Source organism: Ammodytes marinus (assembly GCF_949987685.1).
Source record: "Ammodytes marinus genome assembly, chromosome: 13".
Taxonomy (NCBI): Eukaryota; Metazoa; Chordata; class Actinopteri; order Uranoscopiformes; family Ammodytidae; genus Ammodytes; species Ammodytes marinus.
The window spans coordinates 28,517,398-28,539,461 of NC_137217.1; the positions used below are offsets into that span (position 1 = coordinate 28,517,398).

General features: G+C 39.5%; 2 protein-coding genes across 3 annotated transcripts in view; one reads left to right on the plus strand and one right to left on the minus strand.

Moving 5' to 3' along the window:
* Positions 1–18,834, minus strand: dhx16 (DEAH (Asp-Glu-Ala-His) box polypeptide 16). Of its 2 annotated transcripts, none has more exons than XM_080039747.1 (21): positions 18,738–18,834; positions 16,032–16,234; positions 15,147–15,385; positions 13,673–13,847; positions 13,511–13,567; positions 13,099–13,353; positions 12,448–12,681; positions 12,051–12,242; positions 11,503–11,613; positions 11,166–11,281; positions 10,066–10,276; positions 9,575–9,673; positions 8,344–8,496; positions 7,773–7,913; positions 7,499–7,661; positions 7,245–7,363; positions 5,072–5,139; positions 4,026–4,188; positions 3,328–3,489; positions 1,541–1,714; positions 1–881 (listed from the first exon to the last, which is right to left on the minus strand). In XM_080039747.1, the coding sequence occupies exons 2-21, from the start codon at positions 16,227–16,229 to the stop codon at positions 753–755; spliced, it is 3,159 nt and encodes a 1,052-aa protein (XP_079895873.1). In that variant the 5' UTR covers positions 16,230–16,234; positions 18,738–18,834; the 3' UTR covers positions 1–752. The 2 variants fall into 2 exon arrangements, with proteins under 2 accessions (XP_079895873.1, XP_079895872.1); XM_080039746.1 differs by lacking the exon at positions 18,738–18,834 and adding an exon at positions 17,096–17,352.
* LOC307259770 (lysosomal thioesterase PPT2-like) overlaps positions 18,750–22,064 on the plus strand; it is a 9,957-nt gene continuing 6,642 nt past the window's right edge. Inside the window, exons 1-2 of the mRNA XM_080039748.1 lie at positions 18,750–18,920; positions 20,001–20,154. Of these exons, the coding sequence (XP_079895874.1) occupies positions 18,759–18,920; positions 20,001–20,154 (316 nt within the window). The 5' untranslated portion in view covers positions 18,750–18,758. The remainder of the gene's footprint in view (positions 18,921–20,000; positions 20,155–22,064) is intronic.

Below are 22,064 nucleotides of genomic sequence, written 5' to 3' on the forward strand. Positions count from 1 at the left end.
TCAAGTGGTTGTAAAAACTTTATTTCTGTAGAAAATTAACAAAAGAAACAAGGAAGGGGAGCCCGCCAAGAGAGTGAGATTCGGAAATCAATCTAGGTGGAGGCTCCACAGTTTTAGTCCATTCCCCCGCTTTTTACAAATGCAAAATATTCAACAAAGCCTCTCTTGTCAAGGCGGAAAGTCAACAAATGCACCTGGAAAAAACAACAACACTCATTCATTTATGAGCTGAACAAACCCCACCCAGTGATTCCACAGTGCTGCTGTCGATGCAGGAAACTCACGTCCAGGTGCATGAGCATTTCCTTGTTGTTGTGGCCCAGATGACATGGCTGGTTTGTGATTTAACCAGTCAGTATGTTTGTGACCCTCTCTCTCTCTCTGCTCCATTATGTATGCTTCAGGCTATTTTCTGCAGCAAAATAATCCAGTCCATGTTGATTTCTGATACTGTGTGGGCACCGCCGACAATTCCACATTACACTACAGCAGAAAAAACATTTACACATTTGATGACGGGTCTAGGTTGGTGGGTCCTTATAGTTGTTTATGGACCAATTTGGTACCAAACAACTACATTTTTCACACTTTTCCCTCTTATTTTTCTGTCATTTTTCAAACTTTCAAAGTCTCTTTTTGTCTGACCCAAGAGAGAGAGGAAGGAAGTGCTGCTCTGTGCCATGTGTCACCTGAGCCGTGGGTCTTACTTCAGCCCTGGGTCTCTCCTCTTCAGCCCTGGGTCTCTCTCCTCTTCAGCCCAGCTCCTCTTTAGCTTTGCCCTGCTTGCGAGGCATCTTCTTGCTGCTGCTGTCCTCCAGCTCTTTGCTCTTGTAGTAGTGAGGAGCCACTTCCAGCAGCCAGCCACTGTCTATCTCAATCACCTGCGAGGATAGGGGATGGAAAAAGTTTAATCAATGTCTTTAAAACAGGTGTGGATGCAGTTCAATGTTGCAACAGGCTCTGTAAACCGGTATTTAAACTATGGGTAAACAAAGGGAGGGCCCACCTGTAGCTAGCATCATGCCTGTTTACAGAGCCTAGGCGGTGTATGACTCACAGTACGGACAGGTAGCGGAAAGGGAGGAAATATTCACTTTTTAGACAAAAAGTGATTTTGAAAATAAACTCAAATCTCGTGAATCACTGACTCCACCTTTAATTATGAGTTATTCTGTGGAAACCATTTCTATTCACACTTTTAAACAAAAGCCTTTTCTGTGTTAAGTGATTGTTTCCCACATTATCAAACAAGCCTCTGAGAAACGGACTACAACACAGCACATGATATAACAGACAAGAGCGGCTGTGGTGAAGCGGGTAGGGAGGTCGTCCACTGGAGTGCGGGGGTCGGTGGTTCGATACCCCGCCTCTCCGCCACATGTCGAAGTGTCCCTGGGAAAGACACTGACTGAACCCTAACTTGCTCCTGAACAAAACAATGTAAAGCGCTTTTGAGTCTGTGAAAAACCAGTGAAAAGTGCTATATAAGTGGAGACCATTTACATAATAAACCTAGCATCACATCTGGGGCGGGGCTGACCTGTCTCATGAACTCCTTGGTGGTGAAGACCAGCTCGTGGTAGATCATCCAGCGCGGCTGCTCCTCAAACAGACAGCTGTTGGGATGGACGTACACCGTCTGCTGGTGCTTCACCGTCTTGTAGCCGCCTTTGCTCAGCCGCGCCGTGTGATAGAAATATCCTGCCGTCACCGCCTTGGGAGAGAGGAACAAGAGAGGTAATAAGGTCATTAAAGGACATGGGATGTCTTTGTGGAGTAATACACTCATTATGCCAGTAATAGGGCCCTTTATTCGTCCCTACGGAAGGCTGTCAAAAGTAATTACTAATTATGTGCGATACAAATTACGGAGAGATTTTTTTTATTTAAAGATGAAAGCTTTGGAGAATGGCTATGTCGCTGTCCTGTGAAACCATGTGTCTCTGTTATGTCATCTTTTAACGAGCTAGGAAAAAAGTCTTTCTAGAATTTTAAAATGTTCTTTTTCAGTTATGCTCATACACATTCGTACACCAAAAGTAATGTCACTCACACAGACACAGACAATATTTTATTTTTTAATCTGGTACTGTGAGAAATCAGTGTCTTATTCCAGTGAAGCCACTTTAAGGATAACGCCTACAGACTAATACATTATTTTGAAAATTGTCCAAAAAATAAAATAAAAAGAACAAATGAAAACATTTCCTTAGATTCTAAGAATTATAATAGCTCTATATTATTATGTTTTACTGAACGTTTAATTGACAAAACATAGGTTACGGCACTCTGGCTGCAGGGCACAGGTAAAGGCAGCATGCGAAGGAAAAAAGGTGTAACCCAACTAGTAAAACAAACGCCCTTACTTATCTTGAGTGCTTTAGGGGTGCGTTCACAACTCACACGGACCCTGATATGAGAGGGCTATTCACACAGGTTCCCTCTTAGATATAAAGATTTGCAGAACTATATACTTTTTCCATTGCACGATATCTTGATAAATGATGTAAATTAATCAAATTAAAGGAACAAAAACTAGGGGGAAAAGGGCCATGTTGACAGTAGCCTGGTAAAGCTAAATTAAGCAGTTTTTCCTATTGCGGTCGTCCATGTATTATTAGTGCTGCCCTCTACTATGTCAAGTATATAACACTTGTCATTCGTCTTTTGCGTCCTGATACAGTAGTTGAGCTGAAAGCCGAAAGTCAACAACATTTGAAAGATGAGCAAACATTCAATGTTCCTTACATTTTTCAGTGTTGTATTAGTAGTTGTTTTCTATTGTTTTAGTCGCTATGCCTTCCAAACTATTTTCACACAGTCACAGCCCAACTTTCCACTGCCTGCATGTACATAACATCAGACTTGGCCAAACCAAATATTTACCATGTTCACACAGAACAACAAACAGAGAAGATATAGTGTACTTCCCAGAGTCTATAAATATCAAGAACTAATGTTGAGATCCCACGTTTTCTTGGTCAGCAAACAATGGATTTTTCTCAGTATCATTAATTTTTATTTATTATAATTTTTTTTTAACCTTTATTTATACAGGTATATCCCATTGAGTCCGAAGACTCTTTTGCAAGGGAGACCTGTTCCCATTTACACGTTACCATTCACACACCGAAAGCAGGCTAACTATCGACATTGATTGATTGAATGAATTTATTTCAGACAAATCAAATACAAATGAAACATATCAAAAATGCAAAACAAAATGAAAAAAGCACAAAAATACAATAAAACAAAAACGATGTTCAAATTATTTCACAAAAAGAAAAAGAGAGCTACAGTATATTCAATTGATTGAAGTGAACTAACCTTTCTGATGGGCAAGCTGTCTCCCTGGGAGCTGACCACCTCCACCTCAATGCGCTCCATCAGTCCCTCTAGCTGGTCTCGGACGTCCCGCGCTCGCCTCATGGAGCGGAACTGGATGAAGTTCTCGTAGCACCACTGTGTGGAGTAATCGCTCTCCATCCACTGGGGGACAGAGACAAAGAGGGGACTGGGTTAGACTGAACAGTTGTGACCAATATAACGTTACATCATATTACATTTTATTTAGCTGACGCTTTAATCCAAAGTGACTTCCATTAAGTGCAATACATTTGTCAATCCTTAATGTCTATTGTGAAATGTGCTTAATGTCTTGTTGTATTCTCTTATACGTTCTGTTATATGTTCAACGTTATTGTGGCCCCCTCCGAAAAGCTTGCAGTAGTTTATTGGAGTTCCCCATTCCACGTGTCCTGCATTGCTATAAAGTTTATCATGAAATTATTTCTCAGTGATTAATGATTGATTTGTATTATTAAATATAACATATATATATTTGTGTATAATTCATTGAGAAATAATTTCATAAAACAACTTTATGTCAATGCAGGACGAGTAAAATGGGGAAAAACAAAATAAAAAATATGTTTTTGAACACATTGGTAAACTGAGGTTGTTTCAAAATGTGCCATATAAATACCCATTGACTTGACTTGCTGTCAGAGCGACTGTCTGTCTACCTGTGTGTAGACGTTGAGCAGCACCAGGTGGTCTCCCCCTGGAACCACAAAGTTCTGCCGGGCGTTGTCTGCGTGCACCACCTTGTCTTTGGGCCGGTAGAAGATGGAGTTGTTCACAGACAACATGGCCGCTATCGTCAACACTTCCTCTGAACACTTGTACCTGGAAGGAGGAAAAGAAATGTGAGAAAGGGCAAGTTTATTTATATTGCACAATTCAGACACAATGCCATTCAAAGTGCTTTACAGGGGCAAGTTTAAAATGCATCAAGTATAGAATACACATTAGAAAAGGGAATGAAAAATATGAATAGAGAAAGATACAGAGTTAAAAGGTATTAATCTACCCATTACCTATATAAGGTTTGAATTCCTATTGTCCAAAAGGGAACTAGACAGGGTGCGAACACAAACATAGCTCATATAGAATAACAAGTTTCATCAATTGGAGGAAATATCACAGATTCAGTTCCTTATTTAGGCCAAAGGGCACCACTGATTTCAGATCAGATATGTCTGTCTAAAGAGCAGTGAGTTGATAATGTCTCCACCTCTAGGAAAGAGTCAATTTTCTTCTTCCCAGAACTTGAATGACGCAGCAGAGCTATTGTGTTGGTCTACTTTGTCATGTGAGCACATTTAAAAGGCTGCAAATCATTCTGGATAATCACACTTGACAGATTTGTCTCATTGCAAGTGCACCGACTTGTGTCAATCTTATCTTGGGCATATTTTGTATTTGTGTCCATATCGATTAACCTTTTACATAACCAGCCGATACAAATCTTCCACTGAACTTTGCAAATGTCCCATCCAGTATTCTCTTCTTATTGCTAAAGTTGGAGCATCTTCATAATCATAATCAGAAATACTTTATCTTGGACGACGCTATTATGAATATTATCATGACCCTAAACCTCAGCTACATAAGCAAGAGTCAACTGTGCAACCACTAGGCTGAGAGAGTTTGGTATATGGATGAAAACAAATACAGTATTGGGTTCCTGTGAAATGAACATATAATTTGGATTGCACTGGATACTTACTGCTCAGAGGCCAGAATCATCTTGCTCAGCATGGGGTCCACGGGCAGCTCAGCCATCCTGCGCCCAAGCTGCACCATGACAAACAAGAGGGAACGGTTAATGATGATGGTTAACCAACGAAAGTTAAGTTAAGTTATCTTTATTTGTCAGTTGTACACGAGGCACATTGAAATTTGTCTTTTCGCATATCCCCTCTCAAGTTACCACACTTCGGAGGGGGTCAGAGCGCAGGGTCAGCCGCAGTACAGTGCCCCTGGAGCAGTTTTGGGGTTAAGTGTCTTGCTCAAGGACACAATGGTAGAGATGGTGGGCACCGTAGACGCAATACCAGCCTCTGCTAGTTTTACAACTAACACCCTCCTGTCCGGTGCCGGGGATCGAACCAGCGACCTCATGGTTACTGGTCGGCCACCTTTTCCTCTTTGTCGAAAGATTGAGTTAAGTCATTGAAGAAACAGTAACTTGGACTACAGCATCAATTTCAATGTGTGCTTTGATCCAGTGTGAATTTGATAGTAAGCATATCAAATTAATGTTGAACTAAATTCTTGTGATTTTTTCCTCCTCATTTTTAAAATACGCTTAACTTTAAATTATCCAATGAAGGCATGATAAGTATCTGAAATCAAAATGTTTGATATTATCATATGTAGCCACGTGTTTTGACAGTTTCCAGGGCAAATTTGTTCCACCTCTAACAGAAAATAATTTGTGGGGCTTTTCCTCGACACACTCATTAGCCATTAATATGATGCAGTCATCCAAACTCTGAAAAAACATCCTCACATCCTTGATAATCACTGATTAACTAGTGGGGACATCCAAGCTTTAAGTTGTATACTCCATGAGTCATCTCTCATGTATCATTACTTTTGGCCAAGGAAGTTAAAGTCAGTTCTTGAGGCCGCGACACAGCATCACTAGCATCAGGTATGTACAATAAAGTCACGCAAATATGCAGACGATCCGAGTGAAGATGGACATAGATAATGCCCGACAAAATAAACTATTATGTCATTGTTTTCTGTTACGTATATATCTTCTGTGATCAAAGATAAGGATGTAAAAGAAATGTAGTAGTTTGGTTTGCTAATGAACCAGGGTTGACTTGACAGTGGTGCGTTAAAAAACCGTTTATGAAAGATAAATTTAAAAAATCTGACATTTTACAGATTTATTTCTTAAATAACAATTCGATTTTTTATAGTGTAAGAAATAATTGTAAGATGCAGCCCTTATATTTACTAATGTTACATGAAGTATGATTAATAATGCTCTGTCACTTTTCAGGTATTTATTTATTAAAGCATTGTTTGTATCAATATGATCATTGGACCATTATCTTAGATTCTCTTTTAACTACATATTTGGCTGATGTCTCTGATATCTCCTTATCAGCCATCACAAGTTGTGTGTCTGAAAGAACACAGTGTCTATATTTTCACAGCTGTCTATACAAGCCATGTAACAGCTCTTCTTTCACCTTTGTTTTAGTCTCCACTAACAAACCCCTGGGGGAATATATCACACTATTCCATCTTCTAAATGCTTCACTATGTTCCCCAACAAAACAAAGGAAGAATTGCATTGTATGACTGAGAACATGTTTCTTATTGTGCATATGACAATAAACACTTGGAATCTTGAACTAGCCACTAACTATGTCTGTCCCCCATCTGGTGCTGGGCAGATAGTGAAGAGAGGGATTTAAGAGCTTTTAAGATGAAGATGGCTGCCAGCTGTGGTGGAAACAGACACTATTCTGTTCATCACTACACATGATTATTTTCACATTGTTTGCAAAATTCTCAGTTGATACATTTTTGATATAAAAATATAAATTATAGCTAATTAAAGGAATACTTCGCCCATACGGAACCGGCGTTTTATCATTATAAAATCGCTATTATAATATAATGAATGAGGTTTTTCTTCCCTCAGTCTTTCCTTGGCCAAGCTGTCCTGTTAATCCTAATCTAGGGTTAGACAGTGAGACCATAAAACACTCTTTCTGCCTTTTCTCAGGCTACCATGAACCGGCTTCTAATTTTTTTTTGCAGATTTATACTACATAGGATCTCAGAGTTCAAAACACCTTCATATTTCCACCGGTGAAGTAGGTCTTTACAGTGTAATCGGAAGTTTAAAAAAAAATCCCGGCCCTGCTTAGTACCTTGGTGAGCTCTCCCAGGTGGTTGAGCGCTCCCAATGCGTAGAGCTGCTCCAGAGCTAACACCAGCGTCTCATGAGGAGGCGGGTCCATGAAGTCAAAGTGAATCAGGTCGTTGATGCCTGCAAGCAACACAAAATAATAAGCTTCATATTCAGTCAGAGCCAGCAGACAGTCATTTAATCTGATGCAACTGAATGCCATCATTTTAATGGTAACTATATCCAGCCCCTGTAAGTGCTTCCTTGTGCCCTCACCTAGACTCTTCAACAGCAGGACTACATTTCCCAAGTTGGTCCTCTGAATCTCCGGCACGGTCGATTCCTCCATTTCATGTTTAAAGGCCCACGCCGTGTAAAGCCTGAAACACTTCCCAGCAGCCACTCTGCCCGCACGGCCGGCCCTCTGGTTGGCCGAAGCCTGATTTCGAAAGAGAAGAATGTTTCATTACACTCCTAGATAAGATTCAACACCACTTGGACACTGAAATATTTGCTTGTTAAACATTAAAGACAAACAGTGGGCAGTTACCCTTGAGCAAGGCGTGACGATGAGTGACTCCATGCCGGTGCGGGCGTTGTAACTCTTCTGTTTGCAGAAGCCGGGGTCAATGACGTAGATGATGCCATCTATGGTCAGCGAGGTCTCTGCGATATTGGTGGCCACCACCACCTAGGAATTGGAAGGAGTGAAGGAACATGTGATAAGATAAAGTACAGAACGTACAGCCCAAACAAAGCAGAATGAAGATTAAATCCAAACAAATGGGACACAAGACGTGATACAAATTTCAAATGCTTGTTGAACGGTGTGTAGAATTACCATAACAAGTCTCTCTATTTCTCATTGTGCTACAGCAGCCTCTATTGGTGGATGATATGATATTGGAAATGTAATCTGGGAAAAATACAGGAATTCCTTCCTTATTACTGGAGCTATTGTATCCTTTGAAATTCCTTCAAAAGAAATAAACTTGCGCGGTTTTTGCTCAGTCTACTTCCTGACACATTACACCTACAGTGGCCTACTACATCCAGGGGAATTTTTATAAGGAAACAGTAAGAGCTTCTCAGGTATTTTATCCCACAAGACGTGGTCTGACCTTGCGGGCTCCAGGTGGCGTAGGGTTGAAGATCTTGGCCTGCATGTCAGAGGGCAGGTTGGCGTAGATGGGAAGGACCATCAGCTCTGCTATCTTGGAGCCAAGACGTCTGCATCTCTCCTGCAGCATCTCGCAACACGCTTCAATCTCCTCCTGCAAGACACACACAGGCAAAGAGGTCAAACACTCCACAAGTACACAATGACAGCAGGCCATGTTATGTTCTCTGGTGTCTAATCTTTCTCTTACTTAAAAAAAAAAAAAAAAATTTGTGAGGTGTATAAATGTATCTTAAAACTATTTCACCCAAAATATATGGAACATATTTGGACACAAAAGTACACACAGAATAAGGAGGGGTAGGCAGCCAGTCTCCAAGTATTGGTTGCCTACCCCACTGTGGCTCAGGTGGTAGAGCGGGTCGGCCAATGATCGAAGGGTTGGCTGTTCGATCCCCGCCCTGCCACTTGTGTCATGGTTGTTGTGTCCTTGGGCAAGACACTTCACCCTAGCCTGGCATTCCCAGACCTGCCACTAGGCACTGGCAAATTAAATTTGCTGCGCCTGTTGGTCTGGATACTCTCCATTGAAGCTTTTTCAGAAAGTCCAGAAATCCAGACTCACGTTTCAATTGGTTCTATCTAATATGGGCGCGCCAGTGCCATTTGTATGGTACTCTGGGGCGGACGTAACCGGATGAAGACAGTGACGTGCATGCGACGTCGAAGCCGTGATAGTAAACATCAAAGATGGCTGCGGATATGTTGTGTGAGTCTGAGACTGCTTTGGCCTCGACCCTTTACGATTTGGAAGACGGCACTCAAATCTTTCATTAGCAAGTAAGTGGAATGTTCTGTTTTGCCGACCGACCATGGCAAACGTTTAATTTAACAGTTTAACAGCTGTTCGCTAAACGAACGGGGCTTAATACGTCACCTTGTGCATCGCTCTGATTGGTTGTAGTGCTATCCAACTGCGTGCAGTGGCATTTGAAATGCACGAGTAGGAGCCGCCCCTTGAGTTGGAAATTACTATTGATCGTGGCCAGACCCTCTATCGTTCAAGATATCAGGGTCTGGATTTCCAGGCTAACTTCACCCACCTTGCCTCGTGTGAATGTCGATAGTTAGCCTGCTATCGGTGTATGAATGTGTGTGTGTTAATGGTAATGTGTAAAAAATCATGTATAAATCTTGAAAAAAATTAAATCCCAGGCTTGATATACAAATACCTGTCCAGTGAGGAAAACCAAACAATCTCCAGGAGACTGTGTGACGTGGATCTGTAGCACTGACACCACACAAGCTTCCAGGTAGTCCGCCTCTGGAGCCTTCACAACACAAAGAAACAAAGTTAACATTTTTGGTCCAGACAAATTTGACCTTGAACATTTTCTAAAATTCTTCACATTTTAAAAAGCTATGTTTTGGCCAACACAGACAGAGGCCACAAACCTCTCTCTTATTAAAGGATTATGTCCCTACTCCTAAAATTTTACATTTATTCATATTTGTTCAAATACAAATTTCCATTAATAACTGAGAAAACACAAGACATCATTTGGTAATCATTAAGATTTAAGAGGCAAGGACAAAAAGACTGCAATTTTTTAATCAGCGTTTTACATTTCTGTCCTTTTTCTATTAGGCATGAACCATAAACCTTATAATTCACCAATAAAAATAGATGTAATGTGCATTTAAACAACAGGCCAGTTCCTACCTTAGTGTAGAAGATATCTACGGGGAACCTCCTTCCAGGGATCCTGAAGACGGGCGCGTCATCAAAGAAGCAGGAGAATCGCTCTGTGTCCAGAGTGGCGCTGGCCACCAGAACCTTCAGGTCCGGTCTGAACCGAGCGATGTCTTTGATCAGACCAAACAGGATGTCTGTGTGAAGGGTTCGCTCGTGAGCCTCGTCTATTATGATCACACTGCAGGAAGAGAGGGATGGAGAGAGTATGGGGGGAGAGGGCATGAGTGAACAGTCATTCATACCTATGTGTTCAAATTAGAGCTGCAACGATTAATCGACAAATCGATTATTAATTGATTATTAAAATAATCAACAACTATTTTGATAATCGATTAATCGTTTCAAGTAATTTTTTAATAAAAAAAATCAAATGTGAATATTTTCATATACTTCTCAAATGTGAATATTTTCTGGTTTCTTTAATCCTATTATGACAGTAAACTGAAATATCTTTGTGTTTTGGACATAAAAATACATTTGAGGAAGTCAACATGTGCTTTGGAAAATTTATCAACATTTTTCACCATTTTCTGACATTTTACGGGTCAAAACAATAATCGATTAATCGAGAAAATAATCGACAGATTAATCGATTATCAAAATAAATAATAAGTTGCAGCCCTAGTTCAAATAAATGTATTGTATTAAATGTATAAAAATAAATGCAGTAGCTGAATATAAAAAAAATAAATTAAAATAAAATGTAACCTTTATTAATAAAAGGTAAATCCCATTGAGACCGGAGACTCTTTTTCAAGGGAGACATGTTCCCATTCACACGTTCCCATTAACTAACTATCGACATTCACAAACAATATTAAAAGACATCTGACCCAAATTACACTCTTAAAATGGGATTAGAAGTAAGCAGGAACACCAAAATGTAGATAACAACTGGAGAGCCACTGATCTACCAAGAGAATATAAGGAATTTGATGCTAATCAAAATAAATGAATAAATAAATAATAATCTAACACATATGGATTACTTCACATACAATTTACATGTCTGAACAGGTTGAAGAGCATCTCCCTATGAGGACCAGTTATTAATTCCTTTGCATTACCTGTATGTGGCTAAGTCAGGCTCTGTGAGGAACTCTCGGAGCAGCATGCCGTCGGTCATGTACTTGAGAATGGTTCTCTCTGACGTGCAGTCCTCAAAACGAATACTGTAACCCACCTGGGAGAGGCAATAAAGTTAATATCAAAAATATAAAAAACATTTAAATTGTCAACCATAATCTGATGAAATAGATGTTAGATGTTAGTGTACAGAATAAAACATAATGGATTGCTATACAGATCTTAAATTATATCCTATTGTCCAATCCAGAATGATTCAAGCTGTGTTTGTACTAAAGAAGATAAAATCATGTAAGCATGCTAATGTAGCAGGCTAACCTCATTCCCCAGCTTGACGCCCATCTCCTGTGCCACTCTGGAGGCCACAGACATGGCTGCCACTCTGCGGGGCTGAGTACATCCAATCTTCATGCCTCCTTGGGTGTAGCCCTGGGAGAGAGGAACAATAGGGTTGAAGGGAAGATTACTTTTTCTTCAGTTTCTACTAGTGTTATCTTGACATGCAGGTAGATATACATTATGGTGCATGCAATGGAGTCCAGTGCAGGAATAACATTTTTTATTTTTTATTAATAAAATTTTTGGTACTCATCATGTAAACCAATATAAATTAGCGTTATTATCCAAAAATGGGAACTATCCATTTAATCTGTTGCACATACTGTCTTCAAGTCTCACTAACTTATTGGTGAGTAAAAATTGACCTATGAACAAAATGATCAAGAAAGATATAATGATTAGGATTAATATGCACGTTACCAGGTGTTTGTTTGTGTGTGGTGTAGAAAAAGACAAAACGGCAATAAATATATTGTGGAAGAAAAAAAAAAAATAATCCCGTTACGATGCCATTATGAGATTCTCACATCTTCCAGGAGGTACTGAGGGATCTGGGTGGTCTTCCCGGAGCCGGTCTCCCCCTCTATGATCAGGATCTGGTGCTCGGAGATGGCAGCCAGCAGGTCTTCTCTGTAGGGGAAGATGGGCAGGCTGCGACGCACCTCCTGCATGGACTGTTTGTTCTGCTCCGCCATGGAGATAGCTGGGGCCTCCTCTGTCTGAACACAATGCAGGGTCAGAGAGGAAAAGGACATTTACTGGATTATTCATTTCATAGTGGAAATAGTGTTTGACTGCAGATTGACAACCGTGAGAACGAGAACACAGGACACTTTGTTTAGTGTTTGTTTAGTTCATGTGTTAATTTGTATGATCCACAATTAAAAACAACAAAGGAGTCCAAAGTACTAAATTGAACCCCACCTTGTCCGTGCGAGTTCCCTTCATGGTCATGGCCGTGCTGACAAAGTTGATCATCTCGTCTTCCTCCAGGATGAGCTGGTACCTGTCCTGCTCCTGCCTCATGCCCTGCTCTCGCTCCCTCTTGGCCCCAAAGCTGAGGTTAGCCGTCTTCAGCCTCTCCTCCTCCCAGCGGCCCTGCTCTCCTCCCAGCTCCATGGGCGTTTCCTCCAGCTCCAGGTCTCTCTGGGGCACCTCCTGGTCAGAACACAGACACATGGGGATGGAAAAGAGTTGAACCTATGTATGCACACTTAAAAAGGTTCAGTATGTAACTTTGGGTTGGTCAGAGAAGTGAATATTTTGTAGTTTTTTTTTCTCATAACTGAATAAACCAACTTTCCTCACAGAAAAATTGGATCCCTGAAACAGTTAAGTATATGTAGGGCCCAGAGTTTTGTTTACAAACATATTCAAGTCTTATGTGTTTGTTCCAGGTGCTTCAAAATAATTTAGGTTTGGTTTATGATTATAGAATTATTCAATACTAATAATTAAATGTAAATATGTTTTACTGACTGCAGGCTCTGCAAATGTTAACAACTCCCCCCTTCACTGAAACTGCATAGTGCACCTTTAAGTAGGCGTCTGTATCGGCCATAGCTTGTTCCCTACCTTGCTTCTCTTCTCTTCGGGCATGTAGTATCTGTTCTTCCTCTCGTCCTGCTCCTTGGCCCCGGCCTTCTTGTAGTCTTTGGCGAGGTCTCGGAGGGTTCGTTTGTACTGCAGCTCCTTCCTCTCTCTCTCCGTCAGGTCGTCCGTGGCGAAGAGATACTCATCGTCTTTGATCTCAGCCTCCAGGTCCTCCAGCTTCTCTGCCTCTCTCTTCTTCAGGTAGTCCCACCGAGAACGCTTCCTCAACTCTGGCAACTACAAGGCGAAAACGGGAAGACAAACGTTATTACACTGTTTATTAGACTTGTTTCCCCCCCAAAACATAGATATTGTACAGCATTCTTATGTGACTTTTTTTTTTATGATTATTTTATTTTTATTTTTTAGGACACTTAGGAGCAATATAACCTACAACATTATTTTGATCATCTTCAGCCATCTTCAGCCTCTTCTGTGCTTCCTCGTACGCCTGGAGGGAAACAAACAAAAAAGGAAAGGTGTTTACTTTCATCTATGAACAAAACATGTTTCAATAAAAATGGCTGTACTGTGTTGCATTTCCTTCGTCTCTCACCTTTTTGTCCGTCCTCTCCGCTATGTTGCGAGTCTTGTCTTTGTCTTTCAGCTTGACTCGCTCGGCGAACGCGTCTCTCTCTTCGATGTCCACCTGTCGCTCTCTCTCTTCCTTCTCCCACTCTTCCTCCTCCTCCTCCTCTTCCTTCACTGACTCCTTTTGGCCGGAATTATCCCTGGTATTAGAAATTAAATGCATCAATCAAACTGCAATTTCTGTACAACATTCAAGTACGCATATATACTTTTAAATACATTACTAGATTACTGAAGTGGTTCAGCTCTTGCCTACTTGGTTGACTGTCTCTCTTTATATTCTTTCAACTGCTGTCTTAATCAAGCACCAAAAACAATTCAAATGCACAATCAAGTAAGCTATTTCATTTAGAGCACAAATCTGTTTTGTTTTTCTACCAAAACTGTAGTAAAGATATTTAGGCCCTGCATTTCAGATTAGGGCTGCAACTAACGATTATTTTGATCATCGATTAATCTGTCGATTATTTTCTCGATTAATCGATTATTAATCGGTTAGTGTTTTAGTCCGTAAAATGTCAGAAAATGGTGAAAAATGTTAATACATTTTCCAAAGCCCATGTTGACGTCCTCAAATGTATTGTTATGTCCAAAACACACAGATATTTCAGTTTACTGTCATAAGAAGATTAAAGAAACCAGAAAATATTCACATTTGAGAAGCTGAAATCAGACAATTTGGACATTTTTTATTAAAAAATTATTCAAAACGATTAATCGATTATCAAAATAGTTGGCAATTATTTTAGTAATCGATTAATAATCGATTCGTCGATTAATTGTTGCAGCTCTATTTCAGATGCCGATTGTTTCTTTATATTAATGTTGGCAGCATGTAGGAAAACCCTACTTTAGTACTGTAATCTTTGAAATAAACATGTTTTGTTGGAGTTCCACAAGGAAAGTTCTGCACCAGTTTAAACATGGTACAAGGTTTCTAATTGTTATGACTGTATGAACAGTTTGGGTGCAATTCCCACAATTTAAACACATTTTGACTACCAACCCGACAAAACGTGCTACAAAAATCTAGATGAAACGACATCTGAAACAGCATCTCAAATGTGATACACTTCAAGATAAATATAAAAAAACATAGCATAATAACTCTATAACTATATATATATCTATAGCTATAACTACTACCAGCAAATGGCAGGAGGCAGCCTATCCTGCTGTTATATTAGCGTTATACACAAGCACACGTTATTGCACGGAACAATATGAAACAAGGCCATCAGACTGTTAAACCAGACTGACAATGTCACTTAGTCCACCACCCAGTGACCACCCCATCATTATTAGAATCAAATCTTGCACTTTATATAGTTGAATGACAGCCGGACTTGTAGACAAGAATTTCACTATGCATTGCCCTGTGCAATTGTGTATGTGACAAACAAACAACCAAACAAACACAAAGTGAATCAGTGAATTACCTTTTGGCTGCTTCGTCCTCACTAGACGACTCGCTCTCTTTCTTCTTCCTGATGTGCTTCCTCTTGTTCCCTCTGTCCTTGTCTTTGCTTTTCTTCTTCTCTTTCTCTTTCTCCTTCACGGCGTCGCCATCGCTGTCGCTGTCCTCCAGCATCGTGTACGTCCGATTCTTCTTGTCCATCTCGATGGCCTCGCGTTCCAACGCCCGTGCCGGCTTCTCAACTACCTGCTTGCGAGGAATCTATAACACACAGCCGTTTCAAAATATTGTTAGAAATATATATGTAATATCTCAAAAGTATTACACATGAGACATTAGAAAAGCGACTGAAACATATTAATAGAAATAAAACATTTACATTTAATACAGATTACAGACTGAGGTTAAAAGGGAAACATAATAGTGTTCAAAATATTGTTAGAATATAGGTTTCATTCCCACCAAAACCTCCCATGCCTAAAATATGCAAGCAACTAATGTACTGTTTGAGAGCATTTACATGTTATGTAAATATGTTGGGGAGATCTCAAAAGTATACATACAGCTCTGGAAAATTTAAGAGAACAGTCTGGATTTAGCTTGAATCTTCATCTCTACATTACTTTATGGAAATGCTCGTAATGACAATATTCTTATTGTGAATTTGGTAGAAATGTTGTCAGTAGTTTATATTATAAAATCAAAACCTTTACTCAGGAGACACTGAACATTTGGAGTGGTCTCTTAATTTTTTCCTGAGCTATACAGTATACATACAAATATACAAACCACTTTGTATTGGTCTATCACAAAACATCCCAATAAAATAAATGTATGTGTGTGGTTGTTATGTGACAAAATGTGGAAAAAGTTCAAGGGGTATGAACACTTTTGCACGTCACTGTACCTTGTCAAAGAGCTCATGCGCAAAGGAAATCACACTCGGATCAATGTCGATAGTGCCCGTCTCCTCGAGGCGAGTCACAAAGTCCTCATGGCTCGATGCTCGCCGCGCCGTGCCAATCATGAACTGAGACACGTATCTGTCACTCAACCCCAGGATGTCATGGAGACGGTCATTCACCCACTGCTCTAGATTGGCCATGGTGTCTGTTGAGGGGGCAGTACAAAACAACACAACAAAACGGTTTAGCCATAATCCAGATGTAGATTTAAGACGGGTAATTAGAGAACCTTTTTCCCCCTGTATCATATATGGCATAGATGGTTTTTGTTCTTTGCAATTTTTACGGACTATGCAAAAAATGGTAAGACGTTTCTTATGGATCTGATCATTTTGCATGGCTGTAAGAACAAGAGACAGAGAATACTTTGATCAAAAGTGATCGAGGACAAAATAGCATTTAACAGCAGCACAAGGAACGAGGTGGTTACAGTATTGCTGCATTCTGTGGCGCTTCTTACTTTGCAACTAGACATTTAGCAGAATACATAACATCCACTATGCCATTAACTCCTGCACTACATGTAACACATAGCTAGCACATTCTGACGCATACAATTCAAAGAAAAATATATTGATTGAATGTATTCAAATACTTTTTTCAGTGAATATTTGTCATTGTGCATTGTGTACGATTCACATTGTGAATTGTTAATGTACGAGTATGGTAAAAGCGCTTCTAGGCAAGGCAAGTGTATTTATATAGCACAATTCAGACACAAGGCCAATCAAGGTGCTTTACAGGGGCTTAAAATACATAGTATAGAATAGACATTAAAAAAAGCGAATGAAAAGCATGAAAATAAAATAACACATTTAAATTAAATGTACAGACTGAGGTTAAAAGGGAGACAGAATAGTTCTTCAGATTTGATTTAAAAGAGCTGAGAGTTGCAGCAGACCTCAAGTTTTCTGGGAGTTTGTTCCAGATATGTGGAGCATAAACACTGAAAGCTGCCTCTCCTACACTATCTTAGAGACAAGAGACCATCGTACGATTCACTTACCGCGTTTCTAAAAGTTGAAATAGCCTTGTTGTTGTTGTGGTTAAAGTAGCGAGCTGTGAGTTAGCCAACTTAGCTAACTCCAGCTACAAATAAGGTGTACGTTTGAGTTTAGCTCACTCAAAAGTTCCCGTTTAGGATACGTAATATATACATACTTCCCTCCGTATCCATGTAAAACGATTTATTTGTGGCTTTGTTTTCTCACTTAGAAAAAAAACCATCAGATATATTGAATACTCAATGCATGTTTTGCTAACCAAACGTTAGCTTCACGCACACTAAAGTCGAAAGCGGAAATACGTCATGCAAAATTAATCAGGGTCGTTGCAGCGCGTACTGCCCCCACGAGGCCATCTGCAGAACAACAATCACAGGTGTTAATAGCGTAGATATAGGCCTACTACAGCTCCGGAAAAAATTAAGAGACCACTCCAAATGTTCACTGTCTCTCGTTTTACTCTTTAGAGGCTTATGTTTGAGTAAAATTAACATTTTGATTTTATAATATAAACTACTGACAACATTTCTACCAAATTTCAAATAAAAATATTGTCATTAAGAGCACTTCCAATAAGTTATGTAGAGATAAAGATTTAAGAAAAATACAGACTGTTCTCTTATTTTTTTCCGGGGCTGTATATGGTGTTTTATATATCTATGGTTAGTAGCCTGTATAATAATGTTATGTTGAGTTTTATCTAAATCCCAATGATTGCATGCGCTTTAGCAAATGTGATCATGTCATATTGGAGTTTTTTTTTTTACAGTAAAGGAGTAAATAAGATAAAAACTTAGCCTTCCTATTAAAACATATCCCCATGGTAGGTATTAAGTCTTACTAGAGTCATAGCCTAAATCAAAATCGTGAGATAATTTCGAAATTGTGAGATAAAAGTCACTTGTTATGAGATAAAATGGATAATAACGAGAGAAGTCAAAATTATGAGATAAACAGTCAGAATTATGAAGTAACAAGTCATGACGTAAATTCACAATTATCATACAAGTTCATTAATGATTCTAATAAAGTCAAAATTATGAGCGTTCATCCCATAATTCTGACTTCTGAAGCCATGATTATGACTTATTATGTCTCAATAAAGATGGACGAAGAATTAGGCTATTAAAAACAATATTGGGCATGCACAAAGTTATGTCTATATGTTAAAATATTGTCTTTTGTTTGTTTTGAAAGTGTCCCAGATTTTCTTAACAACAACGCCTAGGCTATATCACCTTACTTTTTCTTTTTGGCAAAAAGAATACTAGGTGTGGCATTTCTATGCAGACTGTTATCTACACATTGTTCTTCTGGTGTGGTTAAAAACTATTTTAGGGATTCGGCTACAGACCTGTAATGTGGTCGGTATCGGAAAAGTCACAGAAATCAAAATTACAAATATGCCTTTTGTCATAGATTAGCCGAAAAACATGTCTAAAAGCTGATCTTGAGTCAGTGTTATGTAGGATGGCACTGCTGAAGACCATGCGTAATTGACCGCTAAACACGGATGTGACCTCGCAACATCACAAACGATAATACAATCAGGAAGCATTCATTGAGATCTCTCTCACGCCCCTTGGGCAAAAGCCTCGCTGCGGACTAACCTCTCCAGTCCTCTCGGCCAGACCGACCTCTCACCTGCGACCGACCCGGGGGAAGATGAAGAAGACCCAGCAGATCATCCGAGGATCACCGGTGTCTCCGCTGCTTCTGCTGCTGCTGACAGGAGTTTGCATTGACGGGTACAAGCCTGTCATCATCGTGCACGGTCTGTTGGATGGACCCAAACAGTTCAAAACCCTCGCTCTCTTCATAACCAAGGTAAGAGGACAACTCAAAAACGAACATGTCAAAATAGGCTATGTCAATAAACTGTTGGTAGAAGCACTCAGATCTTAAAGATAAGTAACGGTAATAATATCACACTATAAAAAAAATATTGAATAGTGATGCATTTGGTGTAAGCATCCTTTTAACGTTTCAGCTAAAAGGTCCCACTGAAAAACTATTAGGATTCATAATTATTTATCAGTTGATTATATTGTATTTTAATGATCTGAATCAAAGTTGCCTCACTAAAATGTTTAACTACATTTTGTAAAAAGCACAATGTTCTCCTATGATGTGTAATGGAGTGATGATATAAAGTAGCATAAAATGGACATAGCTGAAAATTGTACTTAACACTTGAGTAAATGTACGTACAGTATTTACCTTTCGACACTGATTCAAATATGTTTAAGGTTTGGTGCATGTGTTTTTGGTGAACCATAAACCCAATAATGCATTAGTTATGCATCTATTCAAAGAAACTCTTGAAAAAGTAGATTCTCACAAACAGATTATTTTTGCAAAGGAACTCTCAGATTTCAGGTGAAGTGAAAGTCAGACAGACAGTTTCAAGGTAATGATTTCTGTTCCCCTGTTCATTTCTATTCCTCATAGTTGGAAGAGCTTCAGTATCAGATCGTGACTGATCTGACTGGATTGACTGGTATACACTCAGTCATCAGCTTGATGTTTTTTTGACAGTTAAAGGAATACTTCACCCGAAACCAGCGTTCTATAATTATAAAATCGCTATTATAATATAATGAATGAGGTTTTTCTTCCCTCAGTCTTTCCTCAGTTTTCCCTTGGCCCAGCTCTCCTGTAAATCCTAACCCTATATTTTCACATGTGTGATGTCACACATGGGAAAATATAGGGTTAGACAGTTAGACCATAAAACACTCTTTCCGCCTTTTTCTCAGGCTAGGCTGAACCGATTTTTAAAATGTTTGCACATTTATTCGACATAGGATTTCAGAGTTCAATACACCTTCATAGGTCTTTAACTCGATCTATGATTACAGTGTTTCTACTATGTTTTTCCCCTGCCACTCTATTCCCTTTTCACAGGAGCATCCGGGCACTGAGGTGAAAGTGATTGACCTGTATGACTACCTGGCCAGTCTGAAGCCACTGTGGAAACAAGTCGAAGGCTTCAAGAAGTCTTTCAACTCCATCATGAAACACGCCCCAGATGGAGCCCATCTACTGTGCTTCTCACAAGGTCCTCTTTCACATTCACACATCACAGATACACTTCTAAATATACTCACTCTCACACACACCCTGTCATTGCCAATTTCATATTTCTCCCATGAAACAAGAAGTCTTTGAACGCTGTGGAAGCAATTTTATATTGATTAGTTTAATATTACTCTTTGACTTTTGCTGTGATTGAATCAGCTTGATCGGGGCTGACACTCTAGGTGAGGGCTAACGCATTAAACTTCCTGGGGGATTCAAAGTAAACTCATCATATCATTGTCATCATCCTGAGCAACTCCTAGACTCAAATTAGCATTGAGTCAACAAGAGCCAGACTCGATTGATACATTGTTAGTCTACCTACCATCTGACCATGTCAACCATTGGGTATAAAACAGATCATTTTTATGTGTGAAACTCAGACAAGACCCTGGCATTACTCTAAGCAGGATGCTCTGGTCTTTCTCTCCATGCATGCAAACTGACCATCATCATATGTATTGTCTTTGGAAACCAAGTAAAGATTTGTTTTCATATTGGACCCATAGTGAAGTTTTTCTTCACCTAAAAACAACTTCTTCCACAGTGCTCATCTAGTGCCAGTTTGAGATGAAACATCTATTTTAAACACTAGTGAGGGGTGTGAGCATCAGAGTATATATACATGTCCTGCTAGTAAAAAGCTACTGAATTAGGAAGAGACAAGACTGGGTTATAACTTATCAACCAGGTAACGTAGAAAGTCACCCTTGGGTGGGGTGATTCCCAAAAGCCCTATAGATTCACCATATGCCATTTTTGTTTCTTATTATGACTATTATTTTAATTGCTTGCACTGGAGTATAACATCCTGCATTATTATGTTATCTTGTGGTGCTGTCCTGTGGAAGGGCCTTGTTTCAGATACAGTAGCTGAGTTTCACATGGTGCATATTCCTAAATAAAGCTCAGTACTATTCCAGTGTATGAGCACAGGTTGGAGTCTGAGTCGGGGCACAAGAGCAACTCTTTGCCCCGAAACAACTACAAAAATAGAACAAATTATCTTGTGACAGACATTTGCCTCAAGCGATGTCAATTGTGAAAATTAAGAACATTGAAGCATGTTGCATTGTGGGTAATGTAGGCACCAGGTTTGCTTTAGCAAAGAATAATAATACATAGAATAAAATAAGATCTCTGGTTCTGCTGCATCGATTTTGATCATATTTGAAACCGTATGACTATTCTGATGATGGGCATCCTTAAAAAATAGGATTGTGAGTTTTCTGTTATAGTATCAAGTTGATTAATCAGCAAAAGTATGTGTTTCAAACCTGTTGTGTTTCAACAATAACTTGGCATTATAATCTTTATGAAGGGAGGATTTATTACAGGACTCTTCTATTAGTTTTAGTCAGTTGAACCTAAAACAAACTGAGTGTATTTTTAAAGTTTGTCTTTAAGAGAGTTGGTGACTGAGAAGAGAGGCGTCAGTAAGTCCGTCAGAGACTGAGATAAAGTCTTACAGTGAGATAATGTTAGAAGAAATGGGTGTGGTGTGTATATCGGTGCATACACTGCCTTCAAGGACAGCAGGAGATCACACAGAGCAAAAGGGGACGGAGTGTCTATTTAATGATGGTCAAATTAACAAAATAAACACCATGATTATATGTTGGAATATACAGTGTACCGTGCTGCATAGAACAGGGCAGTGGGAAGGATGTTAATGTCATGACTCCACATATGACTTTCACAAGGTATCGCCTGCTCACTGTACACACACACACACACGCGCGCGCGAGCACGCACGCACGCACGCACGCACGCACACATGCACACACACACACACACACCTTCATATACAGTTAATACCGTGCATATTAATAGAGATACAAATGTGGCCAAACATTTATCTGCTAATAAAGCCTGAACTCACACATAGCT